This window comes from Falco cherrug, chromosome 2, assembly GCF_023634085.1.
Source record: "Falco cherrug isolate bFalChe1 chromosome 2, bFalChe1.pri, whole genome shotgun sequence".
Lineage (NCBI taxonomy): Eukaryota > Metazoa > Chordata > Aves > Falconiformes > Falconidae > Falco > Falco cherrug.
The window spans coordinates 1103112-1130775 of record NC_073698.1 but is presented as its reverse complement, the minus strand read 5'-3'; the positions used below and the strand labels follow the sequence as shown (position 1 = coordinate 1130775).

Genomic DNA, 27664 nt, shown 5'->3' with positions numbered 1-27664 from the left:
GTGTGAAAGGTGGATGGCCTTTCTATTGACTTTTTTTTTTTCCTTCTCTTTTTTCCTTTCTTTTCGTTCTCAAGACACACGTGTGTTTTCCCCAGCGCCCATTTTGCAGGAGCCTGTTTACGGGGCCGGGCTCCCGCCACCCCCTGCGCAACCCGGCTCGGGTTCCTTCATCATAAGATGAAATGAGAAGGGAATGGAAAAACAGGAGCTGCTGTTCTGCGAGACTTTCTATTTTTAAAAGGTTAAAAATATCTATTTTCAGACACCAGCCCAGGAAGCGCTGGGTTGAAGCGACGCGGCAGGATGTGAGGCGTAAACAAGCGCCGGGACGTGCCGGGCAGCGCAGGAGCTGCGGCTCCAAGGATGCTCGTGGGGACTGGGGCATCATGGGCCACCGCAAGCCATGGATGTGGCTGCAAGGAGATGTGGGGTCGCATAAAAGGGCTGCAGGGCTCGGCACTAGTGGGGATGCTCAGCCCAAGGGAGGATGCCCAGACCCATGGGAGGATGCTCAGCATCAAGGGGGATGCTCAGTGCCAAGGTGGGATGCTCAACCCCCATGAGAAGGTGGTCCGCATCAAGGTGGGATGCCCAGCCCCAAGGTGGGATGCTCAGCACCAAGGCTGGGTGATGCTCAACACTGAGGAAGGGTGCTCAGCACCCAGGGGGGATGCTCAGCATTGAGGAAGAGTGGTCAGCACCCAGAGGGGTGCTCCACATCGAGGAAAGGTGCTCCGTCAGAGGAAGGGTGCTCAGCACCCAGGGGGAATGGTCAGACCTGAGGGCCAGGGTGCTCTGCACTGAGCTGGGGGGATGCTCAGCACCCGGGAAGAATGGCTTATCTCCCCCAGCATTATGGCCCTGGTGCCCTCCTAACTTGGTGAGTGGGATGGGATGCTTTGCTGTTGCACATGGTACCCACCACAGGAGCAGGATGTGGCACTTGCTGTGGGAAGGCGATGTGTAACAAACACCTCAAAAATTCCAAAGGTGCTTTTTCTCTTTGCATTTTGCAGCTTTGCTCCCTTCTCCTCTCCACCACACCTTCATGTTGGTGATTTGCTGTGTTTTCTGTTGCAGACATCTAACACCCCACACTGCAGCCCAAGAGAGTGGCCATTTCAGCAGACACCCTGCAGGGAAGAGTCCCATCTCCGAGAACACCATGTCAGGGCTTCAATATTAAGTGCTGTGACTTTGCACAGCTGCCGGTTTGATTTCCAGGCTCGTGGATGCTGAATGTGACCTCTGAAGGCCTCTGGTCCCAGCCCCAAAGCAGGGCCAGCTTTGATGTGAGATCCAGCTCCATAATTATGAGCAGAGGCTCAGGCTTCCCAGAGGTGTGTTGCCCTGGAGTGCTGCTGGTTTCCAAACCGGGAGCTTTTGGGATGGTCCCGGCAGCTTCCAGGCACTGAACCCCCTCCAGGCCCTGCAGAAGATGAAGTTTAAGATGGGAAACCTCTTTAAAAAATCTAATCATGAACTGAGACACGCAATTTTTATGCAGTTCCTGGTCATACATGGGTTGAAAATGTCAAATAACGGCACCAGCAAGCCTGGAAGAAGTTCCACTGAAACTCAGCATCTCCGGTGCCTTGTGGCCAGGGAGATGAACACGAGCAGAAACAACCATAACTCATAGAATCACAGAATGGTTTGCGCTGGAAGGGACCTTCAAGACCAGCCAGTCCCACCCCCCGCCAGGGGCAGGGCCCCCTCCCTCCAGCCCAGGCTGCTCCCAGCCCCGTCCAGCCTGGCCTTGAGCCCTGCCAGGGATGGGGCACCCACAGCTGCTTTTCGTTTCCTCAAAACAGCCAAGCGGGTGATGAAGTGAACCTTGTCAGAGGTCAACACGGCCCATCTTGATCCAGGGAGAGCACCGACCGCTCTTCCCTGCCCTGCTGTGGCACTTGGGACTGAGGCAAGGATTAAGTCTCCTGTGGAAGGGTTTCCAAAACTCACTTGGACTTCAGCCCCACCACCCTGCGTTTAACCCCCTCCTTCAGACCACTCCCTGCCTGCTGGCCAAGTGGGATCAGCAGAACCACCTCCATCTTCTCAAAAGAAGCCTCTGAAATATCTGAATTAATCACTCTATACAAGCAAATTGTAACCCTGTAGTTATCTCAGCCACCTGCCCGTACCCTTGAGTAGCTGTCGGCTCATGAATTGGCAGCTCTCGGAGCCAGGAAGGATGTTTTAGGGCTTTAAAGCATCAGAAGCCCTAAGGGGCTGGAAACGATGGTTCCTCAGAGCGCTCTCCGAGCCCGCTGTGCCTCCAGCACCTTTTCCCGGGGCTCAAAGGAGCCATCCCCAGCAGATGCAGCAGCAGTTCCCTGGGCATGGGGACGCCGGCACAGCAGCCCGTGCCGCTGGCTGTGGCTGTGAGCAGCTTTGCTGTTTGCTCCGAAAGGACGGGTGAAACCCTTCCACAGGCCAGGAGGGACCGATTTCAGAAGAGCAGAAAAGACACATGGTCTTGTCTACCTGGTGCCACATGCACAAACCCCTTTTCCCCCCTTTGTGAAAAAAAACAAACCCCAAACCAACAACCCCAAACAAATCAACCCAAAGCTGAAAGCCAGGTAAACCCAGCAGCATCGCACCCCATGGGGCTGCTTTGACCCACTGATTTTATCGCTTTTTAAAAATCCTTCCCCAGCTGAAGCGCCAGCACACAGGGCAGTGCTTGGGAGGGATGAGATGGACCAGGAGCCACCGTCGAGCTTCCGCAGGGATCTGAGCATGGAGGGCTGCAACCGCAGCAATCTGCCGCCACCAGAGCAGACCCCAGCCCCGAGCCCAGCCAGCGGCACCCACCCCTCGCAGGCACCCCAGGGTGCTGCAGCACGGTCCCCTAGCCGGGAAGGAGCGCAGCAGTGACGCACAGCCCTGGCAAGTGCCTTGGCTCCCCTCCGCCGCACTCGGGTGCTTCCTTATAAGTCCCTGCTGCTCTGGGATCCGCGGCCGAGCTGGCATCGCCCGTTGGGAGAGCAAAACAATTCCCCACCACCACCGCGACACCCTCCCGTCCGCTCGGCCACGCTGCCCGCAGTTGTCCTAGGTCCAGCAGCGCTTCCTCACATCCCTCCTCTCTTTAACCAGATAAAGGCTGGCCAAGCCCGGAGCGGGAAAGACGGAGGGTTTATTTTTTCCGAGCAGGCTCTGGCCCTGCAGGAAGGAGCTGTAAATCAGCTCGGCTGTCTCCTGAAGGAGGAATGGGGAAATTTTCATTTGCTGTTCCGAGGGTGTAAAATGTGGTTGGAAGACAAAGGGGAAAAGGAGAGGAATTCCCTACAAGCTTCCTCTATCTCCAGGGTGATGTTTTGGACCCCGAGCACCTTCAACACAGAGTCTTGATCCGACTGGGAGGCAGAAGATGTGCTCCTTGCTCCGAGCGCCTGGCGCCCAGCTGCGCAGAGCTGCCGAACGGGTGCCATCCACCTGCCGCGGGGACACGGAACCTTCTCCCTTTAACCAGCAGCCCCACTCCCCCACGGGCACCTGGGGACGCTCCAGCCTCGCCAAGGGGGCATCCAGGGACCCGAGGCCCCCCTGGGGCTGGCAGCCCACAAAGTGCAGGAGCAGGGAGTATTAGATCATGATTTTTGGAAGGCTGAAGTTCGCCTATGTCCTGCTTCTTCAGACATTAAGTCATTTTCCTGAGGAAGTCACCTATGACGTTGATCTGGTTATAGAGGGAGTCGGGGTGGAGCAGCAAGCTCCAGCTAGACCACGGCAGAGGTGAGGTGCAAGAGCTCTGGGACACCATGTCCTGTCAACATCTGCCGCAGGAGTAAGGCTCAAGGGATCCAAATTCAATAGAGCCTGATATTTTGAGGTATTCTCACCCACACTTCAGCTGCCTTAAAATGCTCAGTTTAATGCTTCCAGCCCCGGTTTTGACAGAACTCTACCCACTTCACAAGCGGTATTCTTCCACACGGTCAAACGTCACAGCAACCCTTGGATATCAGGATGTAGCACATCATTTAATGAATAGCAAGGACAAATGAAAAAAAAAATATCTGTATTTAATGGGTTTTGTTACGTATAATTACTTTTAGAAATACACTCTCAATTCCACCAAGAAAAAAAAAAGAAACGCTACAGGAGGTTTTTATTTTCTTAAAACAGTTAAATTTGCTTCATAAAAGTTACAACAAGGTCGTTCATTCTTTCCCCATGGACCTCTGCTGCCACGTCACTCCAACATACCTTGAGAGCATGAAACCTTTTTCAGCTTGCACAGCAGGCTCTGCGTCTGGATGTCTGCGAGTACCACGCTGATAGTGCCTCCCCTCATCTTCCCGTTATTTTTCCTATACATCTCCACCTCAAAAATGTCCAGAGTTTCAGCTCTTAACGCTTCTGAGGAGCTACACGGGGTGGGTGCTGAGCTCTGAGGCTACCCTTGAACAGCCCCCAGAGCAGCGATCCATGCCGGGAGCCGCTGAACCCACCCGGCCAGGACACAAGCACGGGCACAAACCCTAGGGCGACGTGACTTCAATCGAGTCAACTCTCGGTCACCATTAGGTGCGTGTTAAAAATTTCTCGAGCCGCCAACGTGATCTCCTGGTCAGAAGGACTGTGTAAATACACTGTTGGCCTTTCTACTGGCCACAGGTCAGAATATTTCAGCTGGGTGCCTGAAGACATTTCTTCCTTGGTCGCACTCCTCAGACTTTATTTATCTTTCTACCCACCACAAACACTTTATAAACCAGTGTGTACATACACAGCCATAGGTACGGTGGCCCAACACCACTCAGAAACCACTGATGACATCAGTTGCCTATTCGGGAGCCCTCACCAGCCAAGCTTCAGAAACGCTCAGCACCCATCCCCTGGAAAATCTAGCCTTTTACACGTATCTATCAAATTTAGCACCAGAAAACCAGAAGACATCCAAAACGATGACTCATTTCTGATTAACAGGACTGCAGTGCTTTATTCATCTCCAATAACTGGTTCCTCAGGACCATTTGCTGTGACACACTTCCTTCAGCAGGCGGATGACGAGATGTCCTAGAAAACAACTCTTCTGTTGTCTGGTTTATGCCTGTAAAAAAGCTTCAGACAACCTAAAACCTACAAAACCAAAAAGCAGCGTGCAATTCTTCACAGACAGTGACAGCAGGTACCCAACTGGCGTTTCAGAAGTGCCCTCCCATCACCCTTCCCTTTGACTCATTAACTTTCAAGGTTAAAGATATATAGTTGCTGTCCCAACAATTGCAAAGCCTTCTCCCAGTGACACTGGAGCCAATTGGGTGGGAAGCCTCAAAGATGTTTATGCAAAGACAGAGCACCAACAGTGTCCCGGTCTATAATTAGGCATCTGAGCAATTTACAGAGGATACATTCAAGGAAGAAAAGAGTAAGAGAATTTTATATGCTCTGCTTTGTCCAAAAAAAGATTATGAAAGGCAGAGCAAAAACTATTTACCAGTCCTAGGGGGAAAATTAAGTTCATTTCATTCAGTTAAAGCTGAAGCAGATGTTCAATATTTGTGTGTACGCTGGAAGACCTGCTACATTACAGCTTCTAACCAACATGGATGTTTAAGATCAATCTGGAGAGTCAGGGGTGTAAAAAGAGGGAGGGCGTGAAATAACACAACTCAACTCCTAATTTAGTCCATCTACCACTCATGGAACAGGCCTTCAGCACTGAGCAGGTGAAAAGCCATATTAAAAAAATAAAATTTCATGTGAATAGATGAACAGCCTTTCAAGAGTTCCTCTAGATTCTGCTTCTAGGTGGCAATTCCCATACTGCTTAATAAAGATGACTGAAATGATTGCAGTAACAAATAATAAAAAAAACCCCAAACAACTTTTCTCTGATACAAAATCTAGTCCAGAGGGCTTACTTACACAGTAAGCAAGATATCTTATGTAACCAAAGATTGCGCGTTGTTCTCCTCCAACGCAGCAGCTTTTAGAAAGCCACACAAAAAGAGCAACACTCCCAAGCTGCCCAAGAGGACTGAGAGGAAGACCCAGTTCATTTCTTCGGAAAAAACCCCATGATGGAGACCTGTTTGTTGGCTCTGTTGGTGGTAGTTGCCCCTTTCTTCAGGTTCTTCCTTTCTTCCTTTGGTTCTTTCTTCATAGGCAGCACAGGCTGTTTGAGAGCAGCTAGTGGCTTGGACTTGGTGAAGTCATCCTCGCTATCTGTACAGGATTCGCTCTCATAGACCTTCTCAGTCACTGGTTAAAAGAAACGAACAGATGGTGATGGTTAAGCCTGAGTACCAAAGAGCAGAGACCTCCCCACTGCATTTCTAGAAGTGAGCATTTTGGGTTCAAGGAGTACATGCCAAATACAGGAATTAAATCCGTTGTTCAGGGTTATGCAGTAGATCCAGATGACTGGACTGGCTTTCCATACACTCAAACTGCCTCCCCTCTTTCTTAAGTGTAAGACGGCAAGTTAACGACTCGGAAGCTTTAACATCCCCCAGCTCTTTCAAAATGGCTTTGGGTAACACACACATTTATTCACAGGCCACATACACACCTCTGAACAGCAGCAGCCCAAGGTTACCCACCGGGAAAGGCCCTCAAGAGGACAGTTCCCTTTCCCAACCTTTCAAGTGGGCCTTGTTTCTAGGAGAGGGCAACAACTGTGCTGAAGACCATCAGTTTGTCTTGCAGAGGCTGACAAGGAGCTATCAGGAAGTGATGAATCGGAATGAGATCAGAATCTGTAGCATCACAGAGTCACAGCGTGGCCGGGGTGGGAAGGGACCCCTGGAGCCCACCCAGCCCACCCCCCTGCTGAAGCAGCTCTCCCAGAGCAGGTTGCACAGAGCCGCGTCCAGGCGGGTTTGAATGTCTCCAGAGCAGGAGACCCCACAGCCTCTCTGGGCAGGCTGTCCCGGTGTCCCGTCACCCTCAGGGGAACGATGCTCTTCCTCACATTCAGATGGAAGTTCCCGTCTTGCACTTTGTGCCCGTTGCCCCTTGTCCTGTCGCTGGGCGCTGCTGAAAAGAGCTTGGCCCCGTCCTCGTGGCACCTGCCCTTAAGATGCACTGATAAGATCCCCCCCTCAGTCTCCTCTCCTCTAGGCTAAATAGGCCTGGATGATGGAATATCTATTTTACAGTTAAAAACCACTGCTCTGACTTGGTCCGATTTCCACAGGGGCCAAAGTAATCAGATTGTCGCGAAATCCAGACAAGACAACCTGGAGACAGACCTAGCCTTCCCTCACCAGCACCATGCACATCACCTGGCCAGGGAAGAATGAAGCAAACGTTTCTGGTGCATCTCAGAGATGCGAGAAGGAGCACAAAACCTTGTGGGCAGCCTCTTCCTCTACAGGTGGGCAAGCAGGGCAAACAGAAAGAAATCCCTTAAAAAAATAAAACCAAACCAGTGACTGAAATCCAGGACTGTGACCAAATGGGATTGCCAGCTCACTGCTGTCGGCATCCAGTGATGGAAAGCTAAGGGATATAAAACAACGCTCACGGAAATTAAACTGGAGTCAGCTCCACTGATGAAAGCCACTGTTAGGTACTAGTACATGTTGTTATATCAGCTTTCCCAGCAGTGCTCTGGTATTCTTCTAGTAAACCGTTTTTCTTTAGCAACTGTATTCTTTTAAACAGATGTCCTAACTTCCCTTCTTCTGGGAAATTGGCTTTCACTTGTATTAATGCATCAAATTAAATAAGGTTTTCTACGTAACCAGAGACTGGGAAGAGGAATGGTATGAACTCCTGCTCAGCAGCGCTAATGGATGCTCAAATAGGGACTGTAAACCCAAGTTAACCTCCCTTCAAAGGCAACTGGCTTTTCCGTGAGCAGCTTTAACAGACCACTGGGCACTTACTGAGCTTTAAAAAGTTATCATGTTGTCACCCCTGTCAGTAATTATCCGTAACTCTGACAGCATGCACTTAATCCCCTCGCAATTGCGAGGTAACTCAGCTTAGACCAACTTTCTTTTACTGCGATCTCAGCTGAACTTAAAGTTTCTGTATTTGCAGCAGCTACAGGCACACAGGTAGATAGTTACCGACACTCGCTCACAGCCAGACTTGCGAAATCACAGTAATGCAAGCCAGTGCTGTGACATGAGCTTACCAACAACATACACATATATATTCCAATATGCAAGTCCGTGTGTGCCCTTTCAAGTTTAGAAAGCGCAAAGCAGAAATGCACAAGTTTAAAACCTCAGTAATTCTCCTTTGCTATAGACTAAGAGCAGGCACTCAAGTGATTTGAGTCGCAGCTGATGCATGGTAACATGCCTTGTGCTTAACTCCACAGATACTTTAATTGCTCAGTTTCCCTCAGGGCTAATCCCTAAATTAGTTTTGCTTTTTGACACCAATCCTTAGCTGTTGCAGCTATTGTGAAAAAGATCACTTAAAATTATGGAGAAATACAAAGTACAGCCTAATCCTAATGTTAGGATTTAACATCTCTTAAAACCTAGCCCTTCTTTTTTTTTTTTTTTTAAAAAAAAAAAGAAGAAAAAAAAAAAAAAAAGACAGGACAGCAGGGAAAAGAGCCCCTGTATTTCAAAGAATAACAACAATTTACATTAGCCTGACAGATTTGCAAGTTATTTAGCCTTCGAATGATTAGGTCTGTGCATGGAAAGGGTGGGGAAGGGAGAAGAGGAGAGAAACTGGACAGTAACCAGACAGCAAGTTCTGTGCAACAGACTGGTAGGTTTTTAGTACGGAAAGCAGCATCTCCTTCCTACCCAGCTCCTCAGAATCCCAGCTCCATCACTCTCTCCATCCTAGAGGATGTCTCCCAAAGGCACAACAGGGACTTGCATTTCCTTTTTCATATGATGGTAGTGGATATGAACTGTAAACCCAAAGGTCTGGATTTCACAAGAGACTATTCATCCTTGGGGGTGAAGGGAAAAGCACAAAAAAGACCCAAAGGTGATCTTCCCCGCCCTGGTACATTCTGAAAAAGCTGAACAGAAAGAGAAGAGCACTCTCTTTGCTGGAAGCTGAACCCGGAACAGCCATTACCGCGAGTTCTGGATGCAGACCTCGTTCAACATAACTCCCCAGCTAATGCTTTTTTGTTCCATTTCCCTTCCAAGTGTTTTAATGGTTCTATCTGGGATGGGAGAGCAAAACACCCCATAACACAACTAGCCAAAGCAGTCAATAACTTTGTGCAAGTCCAATTCTTTGACAAAAATCCAGTACTTGAGATTTCAGTTCCTAGTGCAGCCAGTTGCTGAGTGCTTGTGTTTCTTTAAAGGAGACACACAAAGTTAATAGGAAACATAAGATACAACCACACAGACAGGTGCAAACAGATACAAGCTGACTCACATCCAGGCAGCTCCAAATCTGGGCCAAGCAAGCCTGCATCTATCTACGCTTGTGCACAATGATAAACCTGTACAACGGCAACAGATCTTCTCCTAGAGCTGGCTGAGCTCCCTTGACATCTACTCAGCTCAGCTAGGCTGGAGAGTGTTAAGCATACCATACAACCGAGCTGACAACCGCGCTACAGAAAAAGAAAAACCCAACACATTCCACCCTCTTAATTTTTAAAACCTTTAAAAAATGAAAAGAAAAAAACCCCAGATTCTGAACTCCTGCAGCTCTACTTCAATGTCAGGACACCGAGGAGGAAACAAGTACAGTGGTGTTACGCAGCTTTCTCCAGGTCACAGGAGGAAGCGGTGTCCAGTCAGGCTGAAATTCAAAGCCTCTGGCTCTCAGTACTTCTGTAGCGACTCCTCCACCCTGAAAGCAGGGCCATCCTTATCAGAAACAAACCCTCTCAAGGATTTAAGCCCCGACTTATTTCTTGTTTATCTGGGATGCTTAAAGTTAACATATAATGAAGCTCTGCTGCACAGCTCTGGATTTATCCCCAAAAGAAAACAAAAACCAAAACAAACATCCCAGCCAGAATTTATCCCCAAACCCAGACCTCTCTCTGCACCATTTTTAAAAGTTTGGAGAGAAGAGCAAATTAAGGAGGTGCTCATGCTGGCAGGAGGGAAGGGAGAAGAACCGAAAAAAATTATCTGTGAATAATAAAAAACCAAAGAGTAAGGATTCTGCTACAGCTCCATGACTCCCTACCCAGGCCTTCACTGAAAGGGCAGTTCCTTCAATCTGGGAGTGTGATGTTGAGGTGGAATAACAAAGTGATTTTGCGAACCGCTTCCCCAGCCTGGGAGAGGCTGGCCTGTAAAAATCTTCAGCACACCTTCAATAAAGTTAGTTTCACTGAGGTGTAGGAGACAGCTATAGTCTTACCCATGCAGCCTTCTTCTTCATCAATAAACATTTTGGATTTCAGCACACGCTTCCGTTTCCTCTTCCTCCCTCCAGCCAAAACCTAAAGGACATTGCAGTATTGTGAGAAATCAAACATTAAGGCCCCATGCACGTACACAGGTCATAAAACCATCAGCCCCAGGAATGAAACCTAGTTTCTCTAATGAAGCTGAGCATGATTTGACAGCTAATTCTGTCCCTTCCCAGGATATCCTAGTCTCATTTTTGCTAATGCCACAATTCTCCCCATCCTACCCGGACAAATTTCAGAAGGACAAAATACAACTTAAATGAGACAGCAAGCTTTCCTGCCTGCCAGCACAGGGAACGCATTCCTCTTCTGGGGCATGCGACATTTTGAATTGTGTTTAGTTATGCGAGAAGGCAGCACCGGAGCTGTCCCATCATACCGCCAAAGAACGAGGAAAGAACAAGGTGTGCAAGACACCAGAACTCCAGCTGTGACAAACAGCTGAGCTCACAGTAAAACTACACGTATTTTCTCCACTCAGAGGTTAACTGCTTGCCAACCGCAGCTCACCTCCCTTACACAGCAGCTTCCCTGTGATACAAGGTTGAATACCAAGAGTCTCCAGTTTCATTTCTGGCCATTCCCTGACTCCCGAGGCCAAGATTCAGAGGGAAGAGCATTCAAATATGAGCCACAATTCATAGAACCATCAAGATGGAGAAAGAGAAGAAAACAGAAAACTGCACTACATCCGCAAAAAAGCTACAGTTAAATAACAGTCTAGAAAATTAACGAACTAGTGAACGTGGTGGATTCTTTCAAGCAGGACGATGTGATGGACTTGATAGGCAAACAGGACTTCCCATTTAGCATCTGAAAAGTGGTCGGGCATTACCCATCAAATCGGAAAAAAAACAGAAGTTAATCATCCTAATATGCTCTTACCTCCGTGGATGCAGGCTCCAGTTCATTTTTCAGAGCAGGTACAAGAGGTGGAGAAGGAGCTTTCTCTTCCTCAGGTGTGGGAGACGGTGGGACATCTGTTAAGAAGATGAACACCTTGATAACACGTGAGTCTAATGCCCCCCTCGCAGCTACCTTTTTGTCTCAAATAATTTCATTTAACTCAGAGAAATTGCTTGTAAACTGTATTTATATCAAGGTTTACAAGTTCTTGCTCAGATTTGTTTAATTCAAGTCAGGACAAACCATCTGAAGCGGTCAGCCTCCAGCCAGACAGCTCACCCCATGCTAAGGTGCTATGTGCTGTGGTTCCCAAAGGAAGGAGGGTGGGATAGGATGGGAGAAAGGCATTTGGGATTTTTAGTAAGCCAAAATCAGCCCCACCAAATGAAACCTTAAGAATAGGCACAGAAACTGGCATGTTTTAGCTATAAATTATTTCACTTGCTCACTAAAGAGGGACTGTAATTTGTTTAGAAGTTGAAAGAGTCAGGGTTTAAGACTACACATTCCCAAATCACTGGATCACCTTAGTTTCTCTACCTCTCCACATTGGTAAAACAGTCATTGCTTCACGGGTGGTGTTACACATCCCGAAAAGTCCACGTATTAGCTTGGAACTACCTTAATCCAAGAATTAAATGCAATATGCTATTACCCGTCCTAAAAAACTGTTAAGGGACACCCCAGCTTTTCATTTGAAAAAACAAACAAAAAAACAGACCACCCTAAAAACCTAAGCCCATTCTCTCATCTGCCATCATCTATACTCTCCTCTGGGTGCACCGACAAAGAATGAAATCCTTCCAATGCCAAAACTGACCGAAATAGTCATGGCCAGACTGTACAGAGCAAAACCAGCTCCAGAGCCTCTACCAGCAGTGTCAGACAGGGACTAGCAGGACTTAGCGCGAGTAGCAGGGCTTACAGACAAACGAGAAAGTCAGGGTCACTCTTCTGTGGGGCTGGCAGAGGGACAGAGCTGTGACGGTGAAGTAAAATCAGTGCAGTGCAGGGCAAGAGGGGAAGGAGCAGCACCTTGCACCACACAGCAGGCACCATGACTAATTTAAATGGCTTTAAGGAATCCTCGCCAAATCCCAGTGAGAAATGCTGCCATGCAAGTCCTCAAATGTGGGGGAGAGCTAGGAATGTGGGGGAAGAAACTCCTCATCTGACCTATTGCTTAACAATAACAACGATGCTGCTGGACAGGAGGACAGAGTGCCTGCTTGGCTTCTCCTCCCAGTTCTGCTGGCTGCATTCATCCTGTCGTCGTAACATGAATTCTGGATCTGTAGCTGTCCCAACCGATTAGGTCAGTGTTAAGAGTTATGACTGTGCCAGGCATGTGGCCAACTGACCTTCATAGGTTAAGAAGGGCTCAAGTGAAACAGTGGTTGGCTGCCAAGGCTAAATAATAAATTACATTCTTCAAACAAGGACTCAGCCTCCTAACTACTTCAGTAAGTGAGGCACAGAAATGCAAACAGTGGGATAACATGACTCGGTATTTCACCTTGCTCCAAAGAGCTGGGTCTGGCAGCTGTGCAAAGATAAAACCAAACAACGGGTCTGCTCTAAGGTGCTAACTGCTGGGGTGGTCAAGGAGCTGCAGGGAATTCAAAATTCTCAATATTTATCAGTCTCAGAGCAACTGCAGACTGAAGTGCCGGTATACTGCACAGCACCAAAGCTGCTCACAGGCTACCCAGGCTGGCCACATCAATTTGAAAATATTTTTAAGAGAGCATAGGCTAAGGGGGCTGAAAACCAGTCTGGCAAAAAACTGTCACCTCTGCTGTGCTCAAGCAGAGACTGGTGGAGATATTTTCAGCGCGTCAACTCCACTCTGCTTGCCTGGGGGAAGGGAAGTCTGTGCTTTTCTTCAGCCTCCTTCAAACAAGTTCCCCCAGCTTTTGGCAGGCAGAAGGCACCTTCTCCCCATGTCAGAGTGTTTCAGACTACCATCAGGCTGTGGCTCTATTACTTTATTATCCTCTTCTAGCCAACACAGCCCTCTGACATGTGATAACTCCTGAGTCAACCTCTAGCTGCTGCCCACAGTTTACTCAACAGCAACAGCTGCATGAAATGGATACAAGTTGGGCAATTGGATGTACCAAAGATGTAAATCCTGGCTTTGTTCGGTTTGCTCTGACCCTGCCTGGAAAAACTGTGAGAAGCTTTAGTGCTTCTGCTGCAGCTCTCCGAAACTGATAGAGTTTGTAGGTTACAGTGCCACTGAAATCACTCTCCAAAGTGGCTGTAAAACAGTTGTCAACACTGCGAAATGCTGCCTGTGTTGGTATAGCTGAAGCTGCCAAAACCTCCTGTCCTCTGTGGACACACTTGTGTAGTTTATTCTGGCACTGGAAGCAAAACAACCTGCAGTGACTAAGGCACCCTCATACCAATATAACTTTTTAATGAAAAAATCATTTAAATGGAGAGGATTGTGCCTTATGCCCTCTCCGTATTTTCAACTTGGTACAATGTGCTGACACTTGTGCAAGAAGAGCTTATTTTGGGCTACTCTCAGTACATTAAGAGCAGACTAATATAGAACAACGCAAAAGGCTTGCCCTGACATAAAAGCGCCTATACAGTGCTTCACATCAGTCATACGGACCTCATTTCAAACCCACAAAGTGTGGCTAAGTCTGCCTGAAAAAGGGCAGTGGTTTTACTAGCTGTTACACAGGTGGAGCCCTGTCTGAACGCCATTCAATCACCGCAGTGCCTGCAGACAAGCGTCCCCTTTTATCTGCAGCTGCACCCGCAGGAAAGGTTAGCACCCCTGCCCAAGGCCATGCCTCCTCGAGCGGGCGAGGAGCAGCCTGAGCAAGCACCTCCTCGTTCGTTTCAAGCGGAGGTCAGCCAGGTTAGCGTGGTGCGTTAGCATAAGTAGCAGCTAGACCGTTAGCCTTTGATATCTGCTCTGGTGGTACAGCTTCCCATATTGCATTTTGCATATTTCAGACTTACCCCTTGATCATCTGCAGGGGAGTTACACAGGTGGTGGATGAACTGTGCCCTGTCTGGCAGCGATTTCCAAATGCTGTGCAGCATATGGCACCTTCCTCCCTGCTCCCACAGGGATGCAGCATGGAACAATGTCACTCCAGGCCCCATTTTGCTCACTGATGCTGCTGATGAAAATTGCCCCTGCTCTCTGCAGAAACCCATTTCCAACCTTTCCAAAGATAAATGCTCTCAAAATGCATCTGCTGTACTTTTTTGTTTGTTTATATTATTTGTTTCATCCAACTTACATTCTTATACTCGAATACTGAATGTAAATATTACCAGTTTGGATTCAGCATGACTATTTCAAAGAGTTCAAATCTATCTTCTTTCATTCGGTTGAATTCAGAAGAGCAAGCAGCAGAACCAAACAGCTGAATGCAGACCTTATCAGGGTGGTTTAGATAGCCATTAACTTAAAAAGGAAGAACAGAAAGATTCTCATCTTTCCTTTTTGAAAGGGGGAATAGCACTAAGCTAATCTGAGTAACGTACAAATCGGTAGACACAAGCTATAATTTGCATAAATTTACAATTCTAATACACAACACAAAGCTGGTGCTTGACATAATGGAAAGAACAAAGAGGACTGCTATGCGGGATGAGCAACAAGAAAATTCTCCAAACAGAAACTCAAACTTTCTGCATACATCTCCAGTAGGTTAAACAGGAGTTAACCAAAACGCAGTCCTCCCTAACAGACAAATAGGTGGGTAGCCTTACTTGTACTGGTTTTGATGCCTAAAGCTACTGAGAAAGAGGTGAATAAGACAACTGGGTCCCAACCTGACCAGAGTACCAGACCCATGGTTTCTAATCGCAAAGCCAGTTAACTCACACTTAAAAGCACAGATGAAACGAGGCAGAACAACTAAACAGACCTACTGCGAGCACGGAGGTGGTATACACAGAGACTCTTGGACCACACCTTGGACCAAATGAAAACCGAAGGCACCACATTCAAAGGCATTAACTATTCAGCACATGCTAAGGTAATACAGGTATTCAACAAGAGACCAGAAAGTTCTAATATTCAAACCCAAAAGTGGATAGGCAGCAAGCAGGAGTCTGCAGTACTCTCTACAGAAAGCACTCCTCAATTTACAACTCTTACGGCATGGCTCTTAGTCTCAGGGGATTAAAAGAGCTCTAACAGAAATAGACGAGGAAAACAGAGTGTGCGGTCACCTCTCAGCTTGCTGTGTGCTCAGAGCACTGGCACGAAAACAGGGGGCTGGGGGTCCCCAACTCACAGCAGCACAAGGAAGACTGAACCAACAAGCCTCCACACTCCAAAGAGCGGCCTCTCTGCACAGCCCTACCGCACAGCCGAAGCACGGGGCTCATTTCTGCCTGCGTTCGCTAGCAGAGAACGGGTGAGCTGAGAGATTCCAGCCCAGCAAGGAGCAGTGCTTCAAGTGGCTAAATGGGCTGATTTCAATCTTCCCTCTTAGAGCTAAACAACGCAGCTTGTCAGTAGGCTGAGTGATGAGTAAATGGAAAGACCAGATAATAGCTTACAAACATTTAAAGAAATAAATACCAAAGAGTGGGGGAATATATGCTTTTTTATGGCCAAACAAGGAGCTGCACACAGGAATGTGATGAAATTAAGGCTGATCATGAAGAACAGCTTCCTGAGAGATTTATCATCCTGTGGAATAGTCCGAGTAGAAGTGATGGATGCCTGATGACAAAGATCACTTGAAATTATGCTAGGCAGAATAGAAGCCATGAAAATAGGCCTAAGGTGGCATGAGGACTGCTAAGATATGCAACAGTATTTGCCTCTCTAACTTGTATTACATGTTCTCTTAATTTCGTGGCTGTTTCTCACGTCCTAGCCACACCAAATAAGCAGCTTTAGCTCTCCTGCTGGAGTCCACCTCCTTGCTAATAAGACCTATTTGCCGTTTCACCTTTTTTTACTTCACCAAACTGGTGGTTTCAATTATTTGTCCATAATGATCCCCAAATTCTTTTCCTGATCAGCTTTTTGGATGACTGTTCCATTTAGCACATACTCCCTAGCTCGATCCCAAATTATTTTCCAGTTATCTATATTGAACGGCATTTGTCACCCCAATTACCCAAATTCTTTGGAATCCAGCCCTGCTGTTCCTCATTACAAGCCCAAATCTTGCGATGTTCTGGGCACCCTACTCCTATCAAAGCCAAAAGCCACTGAGGAGACGCAGAGTCGCATCGGATATGGCTCAACTGTTTTGCCTCCAGTTTCTCTATTATCTTGCTTCCAATGCTCTCTTCCAAAGCATTTCTATAAACAGACAGACTAAAGATACTAAAAATGACCCTGGGAGGGGGGAGGTCACTTTGTGAGTGTTTACTCACCAAATAAACCAGTTATGACCAGTCCTACAATTCTGGAAGGCGCGATATCTTTCACAAGAGATTTGAGAACCTCCTTCCCACACGTCAGTGTGACTGGCAGCACACTTGGTGAGGAGACAGCCAGATCTGAGCTCAGCTAAAACAAAGACTGAATGACTGAGGCATCTCAACTGTATGCCCAAGTGCTTGCAGCACAAGATAAACAGAAAGCTCAAGCTACAGCCATTTGCACGGTCTTTAGTCCTCTAAACTATTCCCTCAGGTCATTGACCAACAGCCTTGGATAGTAATATTGTTGAAATCAGGCCCCTGACCTACATGTCTGGTTGTTTACATATCTTTTTACCTTCCTCGTCACTGCTGTCAGACTGAAGTTGTTTGATTCGCTTCCTCTTTTTCTTTAGATTTTCGGGATCTCTTTCTTCCTCATTATCCGACTTGTCCACCCTCTTCATTTTACTGCCACAAAAAAGGGGAAAAAAAAGGGAAACAAACGCAGGTTACCTCTTGTGTGCGCACAAAAGCATCATGCACGTTTAGATGAGCGTGTTCCTGACTTAAGTGCTGCTAGCAAGGAAATCAAATGCCTCTGTACCTCTTAAAAACATGAGCATCACATATGCTGAAGTACACTCACCTATACAATCAGGCATAGGCACAGGAGCATTTTCAAGCCTCTCATCCTTACCTGCACCCAGTCCTCCAAAACAAGGAGGATTTCTTTAGCCCCTCTGCAGTTCGTTTTGCCCAGTACCTCACCTAGCTTGGCCAGAGCAACCTGGCAAGAGTGCACTTCTGATCTTGTCTCTATAGCTCAGGCTCCCAAACACTAATGTCCCCAACAGCATCGCTCAGAAGCTCTTTTGACAGACTGCTTGCCACTGACTGACTATGAGGTAGTGTCTCAGAATCCTGGAGCCATTTTTAAAGACTACTGGAAAAATAAAATAGCTTCTTTCTTTTTAATGTTGGCGAGACATGTCAGACTAACAAGCCTGGAGGCTAAAGGCCCACGTATCCTCATAGAGCTGGTACAGCCCAAGTGGCCTTCCCAACACCACACTGCCAACATGCAGTTTCCAGGCCCTTGGCTTTTTGACTAAGACTATCAATAAGAAGACCAGTTAGCACCAACTGCCATGGTGGGCTGGGTGGTGTGCTTACCTATTTAGTTAGAAATAGATTGAGACCACCAATTAATTACTCATAGGCCACCAGAGAGCCATCAGACTGTAATGATTTTTTGTCTCTGTCAGTTTGGGTTGGATTAAACACAAAGGGCTGAACTTAAAATTTACTTGGAGTCTCAGCCCAAAGTAAACCAGCGGCATTGAAAGCAGCAGTACATTAGCTATGGAAATCAACAAGCAGAACTTTGTGTGCTGGAAGCTGTGTACATATAAGCTTGGGAATATACTACCTTCCCTGCAGTACAGGTGCCCCTGCCAGCCCCCACAGATGGCCTGCGGGGTCTATACTAAGTCTGCTCACAGCATGAGGTTGTCTCATGGAAAGCCACCCCCTCCCACAGAAGACTACCTGGACCGTGGCCCTTCCCATTTGCAATGGCACAAGTGGCCCCAAGGCATCTACAGCACTAAATGGAAAAGAAATATTAGGAAAGAATTCTAAGACAGATAATTTTAGCCAGGTTAATGCAATTTAGTAGCTGGAAACAGGAGGTGAGCCAGCATTGTATGACCAGCCAGCTCCATGCAGGCCATCAACAAGTGGGTTAACAGATTACAGGGACCCTGAATGCTGCAGCCCACCTTTTTTTGTTCTTTTGAATTCTAGCAGACTCTGTTTTCCTTCCTGGTTTCTCTACTACAGTATTAGGGGATGACTCTGGTTCTGCCACAGGAACTGAAGGCTTGACTACTTCTTTCTCCTCCTTTGGCTGCTCAGGCACAGAGTTAACTTTGAGTTTGTCTGTGAAAAAAACATTAGCAAAGAACAAACACTGGGCATTCAGTATGAATGACAACTTGCAAAGGAGTTGGCTAAACAAAACACTTTGCACCAAGAATATGGAAAACACTACAGAGGACGTATAAAAGCATCAGGGCTCTAGGTTGACCAAGCTATGTCATACATGAAAAAAGGGCATCCTTAAATTTCTAGCTGATTTACCGTTTTGGTTCTGCTGTAACTCATGGCACAGCAGCAGTTAAACTCTGCAGAAGAGGGACAGGAGGCAGTGCCAGAACCCCTTACAATCACCAAGACATAAGGCACTGCAGAAGGGCCAGGAGCCCCTCTTCTAGACAGCCCCTTTAGCGTAACACCACATCAATGTTTACAGTCGGTTGACCCCTTCTAAATTAAAGAGTTTTAATCAAACAAAAAACTGCTCAGAAACAGGAAAATCAGGGCTGATGATGAGCCGTGAGAGGCGTGTGCAGTCCCCACCCTGCATAACATTAGCGCCCACGATTAGTATTTCCAGTAATATAGTGGCTTCTCCTCGCACCCCAGCCCCGATGTGATCAAGAACCAGCCTCTTTTGCCTACGTGGCACCACATACAAGGACAATTCTGCTTCAAAAGGCTTAATCTAGTACCAGAGAAGAGGCAGCAGGTGGGAGTGGACAGCAAAATAATATTTATCAAGCAAATAGGTAATGCTGTTAACACACTAGCACCTAATTACAGTCTGTGAGCTTCACTCAGCAGCTATACCCACACCTCACCAGAAGAGAGGAGCAGACAAGTTAGAAACCAAGCACAAGATGCACGAGTGAAGACACAAGTGTTCAACGATGAGATCAACTACATCGGCAACAGGAACAGAGGCTGCCGAGATGGCTAAGACTTCATTCCAACGCCTTTCTGATACTGCCTGGAAAACAGGCAAGGGAAAACACTGCATACATAAGAACTTGAACGACAGCTCTTTTATTTATGATCAACAGCAGAAAGTCGAAGGACCCAATTACTGTTAAATCAGGACTTTCTGGCAATAGTGAAATCTTTGTAGCCAGGAGATACGTAAAACATGGAGAGAATAAATCTTACTCCTGGAATCACCCTATCTCTTCTATACACATAATCATTTCCAGTTCTCTCAGTTTGCTCCTTCCCTGCAGCCACCTCACAAACTTCCTTGAAGTGCTCCCCAACAGGGCTCAGCAGAGAAGTGAACCTCACTGGAAATCGTGAAAATGCATCCACAAAGCTTTCTCCATCACCGCTGGGTTATCTTTACCGCACAATTTCAACTTCTTGGGTTTTCAGCATACAAACTTTGGTCTAGGGCTCTTCTCAGATCTTAAGAATTTACTGAAGAATTTACTTGAGTTAATGGTAGTAACTCTGCTTAGGCTTGTGAGGCTTCAGCTGAGAGTATCCTCAGCTCCCTCAGTCTCACAAAAACAGGAACTCAAAGAAACCCAACAGTACTGTGCCTTATGTGTTCAGCGCTGGAACTGTACTCTGCTACCTCTGACAGATGTCTGTTAAAAAGTGAACTTTGCTGTTTACTCTCTCCCAGTAACTCTTCCCTGAATCCTCTTATACTCGTTTTTATAAGGGAATCTTTGAAGAAGGTCATACAGTCCTTTTCCAATGTCTATTTAAAAGCTTCAGCATATTTCCTTCAGACCTGGATAATTTAGGTCAGAAATGACCTCCAGAAGCCACCACCTGTAGTCCAAACCCCTGCTCAAAGGGGAAGGTCACCCCTCATTTTCATCCTCCAGTTATTAGCTCTTCAGTTTTCAGTAATTAACCCTAAATCTAACTGTAGACTCCATAGTGATTTGTGATGAAAAGCAAGCATCATTAACACACCCTGCATAACAGGTTTTGGCAAACACTTTACCAATAGCTAAGCTTCCAGCCAGAACTACTCACTTCAAATCAGATTTCTTCTGCACTAAAAATCCTTCCTGGGTTAGTCTGCACAAATATGTCATTTTAATTGATCTCCATCCAGCAAGATTTTTGTCTGAAAAATTCCACTTAAAACTTAATTTTTTGCCTTAAGAGCTGCATACAAAACCATTAACCCCTCTGAGTCAAAAAGAGCAGAAGAATAGTATGTAAAAGTATAAGAAAAGAGGGGATATAAAGAAAATCCAACAAGTTTGATGGGGTGGGAATGAACAGTTCCATTCCTTTCTGTTTATGGCTCCCATCACAGCTGTATAAGAAGATGCTCGTTATTACTGATGGGTTTTAATTGCTTTAATTTGAATTTTTTTAACAGCTTAAGAAAAGAAAGACAATTTTAAAAAGAAAGAGAATTTCAATATCCCTCAGGATATATTTTTTTTTTAAACTACAGCAGGCTGGTCCCTGACCACAATGGTTGCTGAAAACAGATGGGTGTTATAAAGTACTTACTCATGGCAGCTTTTCCAAAGAAGTTGTTCATTATGCTGCTCTTTGCTGGTGGTTTGCTGCTGACTGCAGACACCTAGAAGCAAACAGAGGAGTAACCACAGGAATTATTCCTGCAACACATCCCTCAAAATGCATAGTGCTGCTTCTGGACAAGCGAAATAAATATGTATTTGTTGATTACTCAGTGTCTTAGATGTCAGCATCCAATTAGGAGAACTTGAAGGTGCTAGGTATTACATGCATCAAAGGACCGAGAGCAAGTTACTTAGAACTCCTTAGCTAGGCCTTCAGATCTAACTTGGGTAACTTTCCCATCTGATGGCTGACAGCGTTACTGAAATAAGTGGTTGGGACTTGGGTCTGTTCCCAGTAAAGAACTGTTCTTTTTTCAAACTATCAGTGTCTCAATTCACAGTAAACGACAGAGGAAAGAACACAGATTGGCCAAACCATGAAGACTTTATCCAGCTACTCTGGCACGTATACTGTTCTGCTGAGCCGTTTGCAAAAAATATCACTGCTCTATTCCATTAATACAGCCGCCACCAAAGTGAAAAATCACACACACACAAAAAACACCCACCTAAGGAAGCTTGGCCTCCTAATCCCATTTATTTTCATGCAAAAAAAGGCAACCAGACACTAAAGTTCCCAAAACACTCAGACACGCATATTTCAGCAGTTCTGAATTCACTATAAAAATCAGAAAAATGAACTAAAATGTACTCAGCTGTTATAAAAAAGCCCAACCATATGCAGGGAACGTTACCATTTTAATACCCATTTACTGGCCACATTGCTTCAAAAACAATTATACTAATTAAAATTAAAGTGTAATCCTATCCTGGAAAAACCAGCAGTTGAGAAGATAAACAATTTAGTCTTGCACAGGTCAAGCTCTGAAACTTCCCTCACAGACCAAGTTTAAACACCTTGATACTTTTAAGACCTGGACTTCTCGCGTTTCACATATTGCTTAAAACAAATCCTTTTAAGCACAATGAAGAGAGCAAGATCCTCAACCGGTGTATATATTGGCATAACTGAAGACAATGGAACAATTGTCTCAATAACACAGCTATGCTGGTTTACACTCACTGGAGACCTGGCTCCAGGAGGAATGTCAAAGCATCAAAGTTAGGGCAAATAGACTTTTGTGGATAGATCAAGAGTGTGGCACAATATATTTTTGCCCACAATGACTAACAGAAGGCACATCTGTACTGTACAGTTAAATACTTAGAAAACAGTGACTGAGCATTCCCAGTGGACAGCAAGCTCAGCACTAGAAGCAGTGGACAAAGCTGCACCACAGCGGTTCAGGTTATTTAGGTCGAGTAAGAGTGAAGCTAGAAGAGCGGTTCATTAAAGCTATTAACCCAGAGGGCTGCCAAAGGGTCTGAGGTAACTTACACCTGGGGCCTCCTTAGCCTCTGCTTTAGTTTCTTTATTTGTGTCCTGGGGTTTGGAAGCCGCCGCTTTCGCTGCAAACATTCCCATGATCCCTTTGGGCTGCTGTGAGGTCTGTTTAGCAGTCGATGGACCGTGGCTGTTGATCGCAGGTACGCTGACAGCATTCGTGTCACTCTGTGCCTGGGAACCAGCCTGCACAGACGTCTGCGCTTGAGAAACTTCGGCTGGCGTCCTGGGGACCGCAGCAGCACACTGAATGGCACTAAACCTGTGTGATGGAGTGAAAAATTTAATTAGCCTTTTAACTTCTTATTTTTCACCTCAGTTTCCTTCCCGGTAGCACCTTGCTTCTTTGGTCCTGTGTTCTCCTGTTACGGGAAAAAGAGCATTTTAATTTGTGCGGGGGACAAGAAAGAAAAGTTGGCACAGAACTAGAGCGATGGAGACCTCAACTGAACAGATCAGCTGAACCTGTCAGCAAGAGCCAGAGCATTCAAACGCTAAACAAGCTGTTCAGATTTCATGGGGGGAGGAAAAGCCTGTCTCCACACCCAGGGTGGACAGGGAGCGGACTGCATTTTATTCCTAAACGGGTTACGCTCTCTAAAGTTTGCGGCATAAATTGTATGGCTGTCTGATGATCTAAAACATTTACAACTTTCAGATGCTTTGACAGAGTCCACTACTGCTGCAACAAGCAGCCACAGTCGTACTGGCCAGGTAAGTAAATCACAACTGAAACTAAACTACTTAAATGGCTCAGAAGATATCCATGATATTCAGACTTAACTATATAAAGTCATTTCCATGTAATAACTGGTAGACAGACACATCTCAGCTTGTAACAGTCTGAAACGTGATTGTTTAGGGATATGGGGATGTAAGAACTAAATGATGTGCTCACAGTTACAATACAATTCACTGACAGTCAGGAATAGCAGTGCCCAAAAATAACTGAACTGTACTCCCCACTGTGCAAATCACAGGCAAAGCTTTCCAGATTTCCTACAGAAATGCCACAAGACAGCACAGACTCACGCCTTCCAATCCACCGAATTACACAGCATATTTTTATTTGCATAAGAAATAAACCAGTCTTCTGCCAATTAATTTCTGTGCCTCAGCATTAGCAGCTCACATGCACAGTCCACTTCTACTCTGATCAGGAACTGTAACGTATCAACAAAACAACATAATCTCTACAGCATTTTTAGGCTGCAGCAGCAATCTCTTGACATTCAAACCTTTAAAGGAAGGAAAGACGACACTGAAGAAAAATATTTCTACTCTCCTTTATACTGATAATCTGTTTTCAATATGGTCATCACGGCTGTCTGGACAGCTTTCACTCCTACTCCAAACACACCAATAAGCAACACCACCAACCCTCCAGATTACAAATCACATTTTATCATTAACGGTTATGCTGACCGTGCAGCAAGCATATCTAAACCTCACACATTCCAAGTTAGCTTGCCTTAATGCTGCAGTGTGACTATAGCTTATGGGCTTGATCCAAATTTCACTAAATAAACACTGAAAAAACAAGCAATGCTTGGACTATGCTCTGTGAGCAAGGAGCTGCTTCCACTTGGAAAGCTGACATTAGCAACATGCACTAAATCCAGTTATTTATATTAGTATATCTAGCTACCTCCGCCACCTTCACGGTGTAACAGGTCCCACATAAACACAGAAGAGAATAAAGATCCTTGCTCCAGAGCTTGTGAGATATATGGACTGACAGGGAAGTCTAAGAAGCCAGCAGGTTCTGTTTGCACAGAGTTAAACCTCCGTCTTCTGCAGGTACTGCAGGAATCTTGCCCCAAGTGTAAAAGACAATTCACGTAGTTGGCAAGGGAGAGGGAACATGGTCAGCCTGAATTCAGTTCAGCCAGGTCAACAAATGAAGAAGTTAAATTTTTCTTAGTTCGCTTGGGAAATTCTGCTCCAAAGCCAGGCAGGGATTTACACATAGGCTTCAGAAAGCTATGTCAGAATCTGAATTGTCTAAACCTTCTGGATGTACAAATCCCAAAGGCAGACTCCTCTAAGACATTAAGTATCATCATGCAAGGCTGCCTGAGAGTAAACAGGCTGGAACGAGGCAACTGCAGCCAAACCTATGGCATGTGCCTTCCCCGAGGCAGGGTTTTCAGGCACTTATCAGAGTATTGACATTCACACTTGAAATACACAGCTTCTAGGAGACTAATTTCTCAGCCACTCTTGTCAACATTTTGATGACAGCTACGTTTCTACTTTCAAATTCTATACTCTTTCTATGACACAACATTCAGGCATCCTCCTTCTAAACCAGATTGGTCATGGCACTGTACATCCTGATTACATCAAGCTGAAGCTGTTGTGGTGAAAACAACATATAAATGAAAAGCCACAGCTGCCAGGCACCGTTCAGGAGGGGAGACAATGACCCCTGGAGACCAAAGTCCCTCTGAGTTCTATGACAGCCTCTCTCTAGCTCAGCTGTGAAGGACACTTGTGCTGCTTGTTCTGTTTTGTAAGCTTCTCCTACACCTCAGGCTCTCATTTGTGGAGAATGAGTTCCTGTAAGACATCTTCAGAGAGGTGGATCAGCCCAGTGGATGAAAACACAGTCTCACAAAACAGAAGGCAAGCTCATGTTAGCGCTTTGTTGAGCACATCACTCATGTTTTTTTAAGTCTGTTTTGATTTATCTTACTCTGTGACTGAGGAATGGATAAAAATGGTCATGATTAAGCGTGGCCTGGAAATGAAATGAGGAAAAAGTTTCTAGTCATCAGAGAAGAAAGGTACTGGAACAGCCTGCCCATTGGAGTAACGGAGCAAGCAAACCAACTGTAAGCTGGAAATAGCTCAGTTTATAAAACAATCATACAGTGTGCTGTTTGGGGACTGGTCTGGCATGACTTAGAAGGTATCTTTATCTAGCTTTCTAAAAATCCAGGCATATCTGGTAACCATTGCCTTCTGCTGAAGTGCGCTATGTAGCAACATCTCGTCAGTCTCAAATCACATAGCTTAAGAAGAAAAACCATGAGGCAACTCACTTGCTGCAGTTGTGCAGGTTTGTTTTGACAATATCATAGTCTGTGTTGTAGAGTGGTCCGCTGTCTTTCAGCAAGGCCTTCTGAATGCTGTACACGTGCACACTTGCAATCGTGGCTAGTTTAGACTTCATTGCTGGGGGGAAAAAGAAGAAAAGTCCTCTGTTAGCACAGCCTTTACGGAATCAGGTGGCAACTTTAAGTATCAGGTTTCACCACGGATGGAGCAAGACTGACAGACCACTTGACAGCAAGGACCTGAATATAAAAACATGTAATTGTACCTTCTTCCAATGCTTAGTGAGCACTTGAATTGAGAATTCAAGGTAACAGACTCCACAAGCCTGTCAAACATGTTTTCCACTACACACTCTTCGTTCTTACATAACTGAATTAAGAGCAATCTCTCTGTGTTTACCTTCAAAATACCCAGTGTTTGGAATCCAAGATATCTATATGACTGCCTAAGGCTAAGAAAGAAAATAATGGTCATAACTCTACCCTGCTGGAACTGCTCTCTGCTGTTAAGGTAGTATCCACCGTATCAACTAGCATCACTGTGTCATCTCTAGTAGCCTGCTGGAATACATGCTTTGCCTCTTCTATGCTATTTAAACTGTAACCCTCTTGAGACAAGGGCTGGTTTTTAGGAATTCTTTGTTCATTGCTTATATTGTTCTTTCCACACAGACCTGGTCTGAGACAGAGCTTCTAGGCACTATAAAAATACACACAGTAATCATTTCTTGGGGCCAGTCCTAGACTATGCAGCCCTACTCCCATCAAAAATCTCAGCCTCTTCCAAATTTAAGTCATACCTTTGGCCTGTCTTCTAATACAAAAAACATGAACAACCCTTTCCTCCACAGCAAAACAGAATATTGTGCAGCACAGATAATTCAACAAACACGACAGATAGTAGTTGTACTGCTTGACAACCTACTACCCTGATGAGGGCAGCTTTAGTTAGAAACCCACTTCAGACTTCAAAAAGGAAAATAATTCAGGTCTTTAGAACAAAGTCACATCATTAGCATGGACATTTAAGGTCACAAATGCCACAGTATGTTCTCAAATACCAAAGACGCTATTTTAAAGTGATGAAGGGCCTGAAGTTGTGTTTCAATTGCTACAGATCAGATCTCAGCAGCAGAACCAGACCTGGAAAGATGGCAAGAAAACTGACAGTGCATGGACAGCAGCTGCAGGAAGCAGTGTTACAGTGGTAGGGTTTTTCACCTTTTACTGTGAAAGCAAATACTCCAGACAAAAGTGAGAACATTCTCATGAGACACTTAACTAATACCCACATCACTTGGGGCAAACAAAGACTGCAATTGGATTTAGCCAATAACTAGAATTACCTGTGGAACTGTTCTAAAACTGCGACGCACTGCTGTACCCTACTCAAATATTGTTGTCTTTAAGGAGGAGCCATCTGTCACTGGCAGGGAGGTGGAAAATAATTTCTGACTAAAATGTTCAACATAAAAAAAATAATTAGACCCAAATCACAAGTCTGAACTTAGCTGTTGGCTCACATATTCAAAATTCTGAGAAAAAGCTAGTACAAAATGTACACACCTAAACCCAACAGCCTGACTAGGCATTTACGTGCAGATGGCAAGTTCTGAGCTTTACTCACTTTGCTGTTCTTTCAAAGAAAAAAGTTAAAACCACATAATTTTCACAGTTCGCTTACCTTCGAGTTTGTCCTCTCTCACTACTGCAACCTTGTGGCACTGTAAAAAAACCAAATAAATGGCAATCTTTTAAAATTTTAAGACCAATATTTTCAGTTACTTATTGAGTAAGAAAGTCTACCCATTATAGGTGCGCCTTTATAGCTGCAAAGAACACTGCCAACGCCTTTAAAGAGTCATCCGCCACTAGTTTTTAAAGCTCCATCTTCCTACTTTTCTAATGGACCATTTCACAGGTCACTACAACCCTATAGAAATCCTCCATCCTCCATTCCTGACACTGGGAGATGAGACACAGATGAAACAAGAACTAAACAACTGCACAGTGCAGTGGAGAAAAGCAAACTAACACAGGTGACGACCCAACTGCTAGAAATCTGCTGTCCAAGCCCACATCACCCACGTATGTTTAGACTGCCAGTAAACTCTAACGTAGCAACCTGTAGCACAGACACTGTACCAGACAAGCAAAACGTCATGAGAAATTAAGCATTAATTTAAAAGCCAGAAATGCATGTTTCTGGAAATGAGCTCTACAGCCA

The 27664-nt window shown here is 45.6% G+C and overlaps 1 protein-coding gene across 3 annotated transcripts in view; it reads right to left on the bottom strand.

Annotated features, from left to right (window-relative positions):
- Nucleotides 1-4013: 4013 nt before the first annotated feature.
- Nucleotides 4014-27664, bottom strand: part of POLD3 (DNA polymerase delta 3, accessory subunit) — a 45921-nt gene continuing 22270 nt past the window's right edge. For 2 of the 3 annotated variants that reach the window (XM_055701222.1, XM_055701220.1), the window contains 9 exons: nucleotides 27122-27161; nucleotides 25423-25555; nucleotides 22370-22637; nucleotides 20957-21029; nucleotides 18382-18541; nucleotides 16944-17068; nucleotides 11213-11307; nucleotides 10276-10357; nucleotides 4014-6219 (listed from right to left, as the gene is read on the bottom strand). In XM_055701222.1, coding sequence (XP_055557197.1) covers nucleotides 6014-6219; nucleotides 10276-10357; nucleotides 11213-11307; nucleotides 16944-17068; nucleotides 18382-18541; nucleotides 20957-21029; nucleotides 22370-22637; nucleotides 25423-25555; nucleotides 27122-27161 — 1182 coding nt within the window. In that variant the 3' untranslated portion in view covers nucleotides 4014-6013. The remainder of the gene's footprint in view (nucleotides 6220-10275; nucleotides 10358-11212; nucleotides 11308-16943; nucleotides 17069-18381; nucleotides 18542-20956; nucleotides 21030-22369; nucleotides 22638-25422; nucleotides 25556-27121; nucleotides 27162-27664) is intronic. The other variant, XM_055701221.1, reaches the window with a different exon arrangement.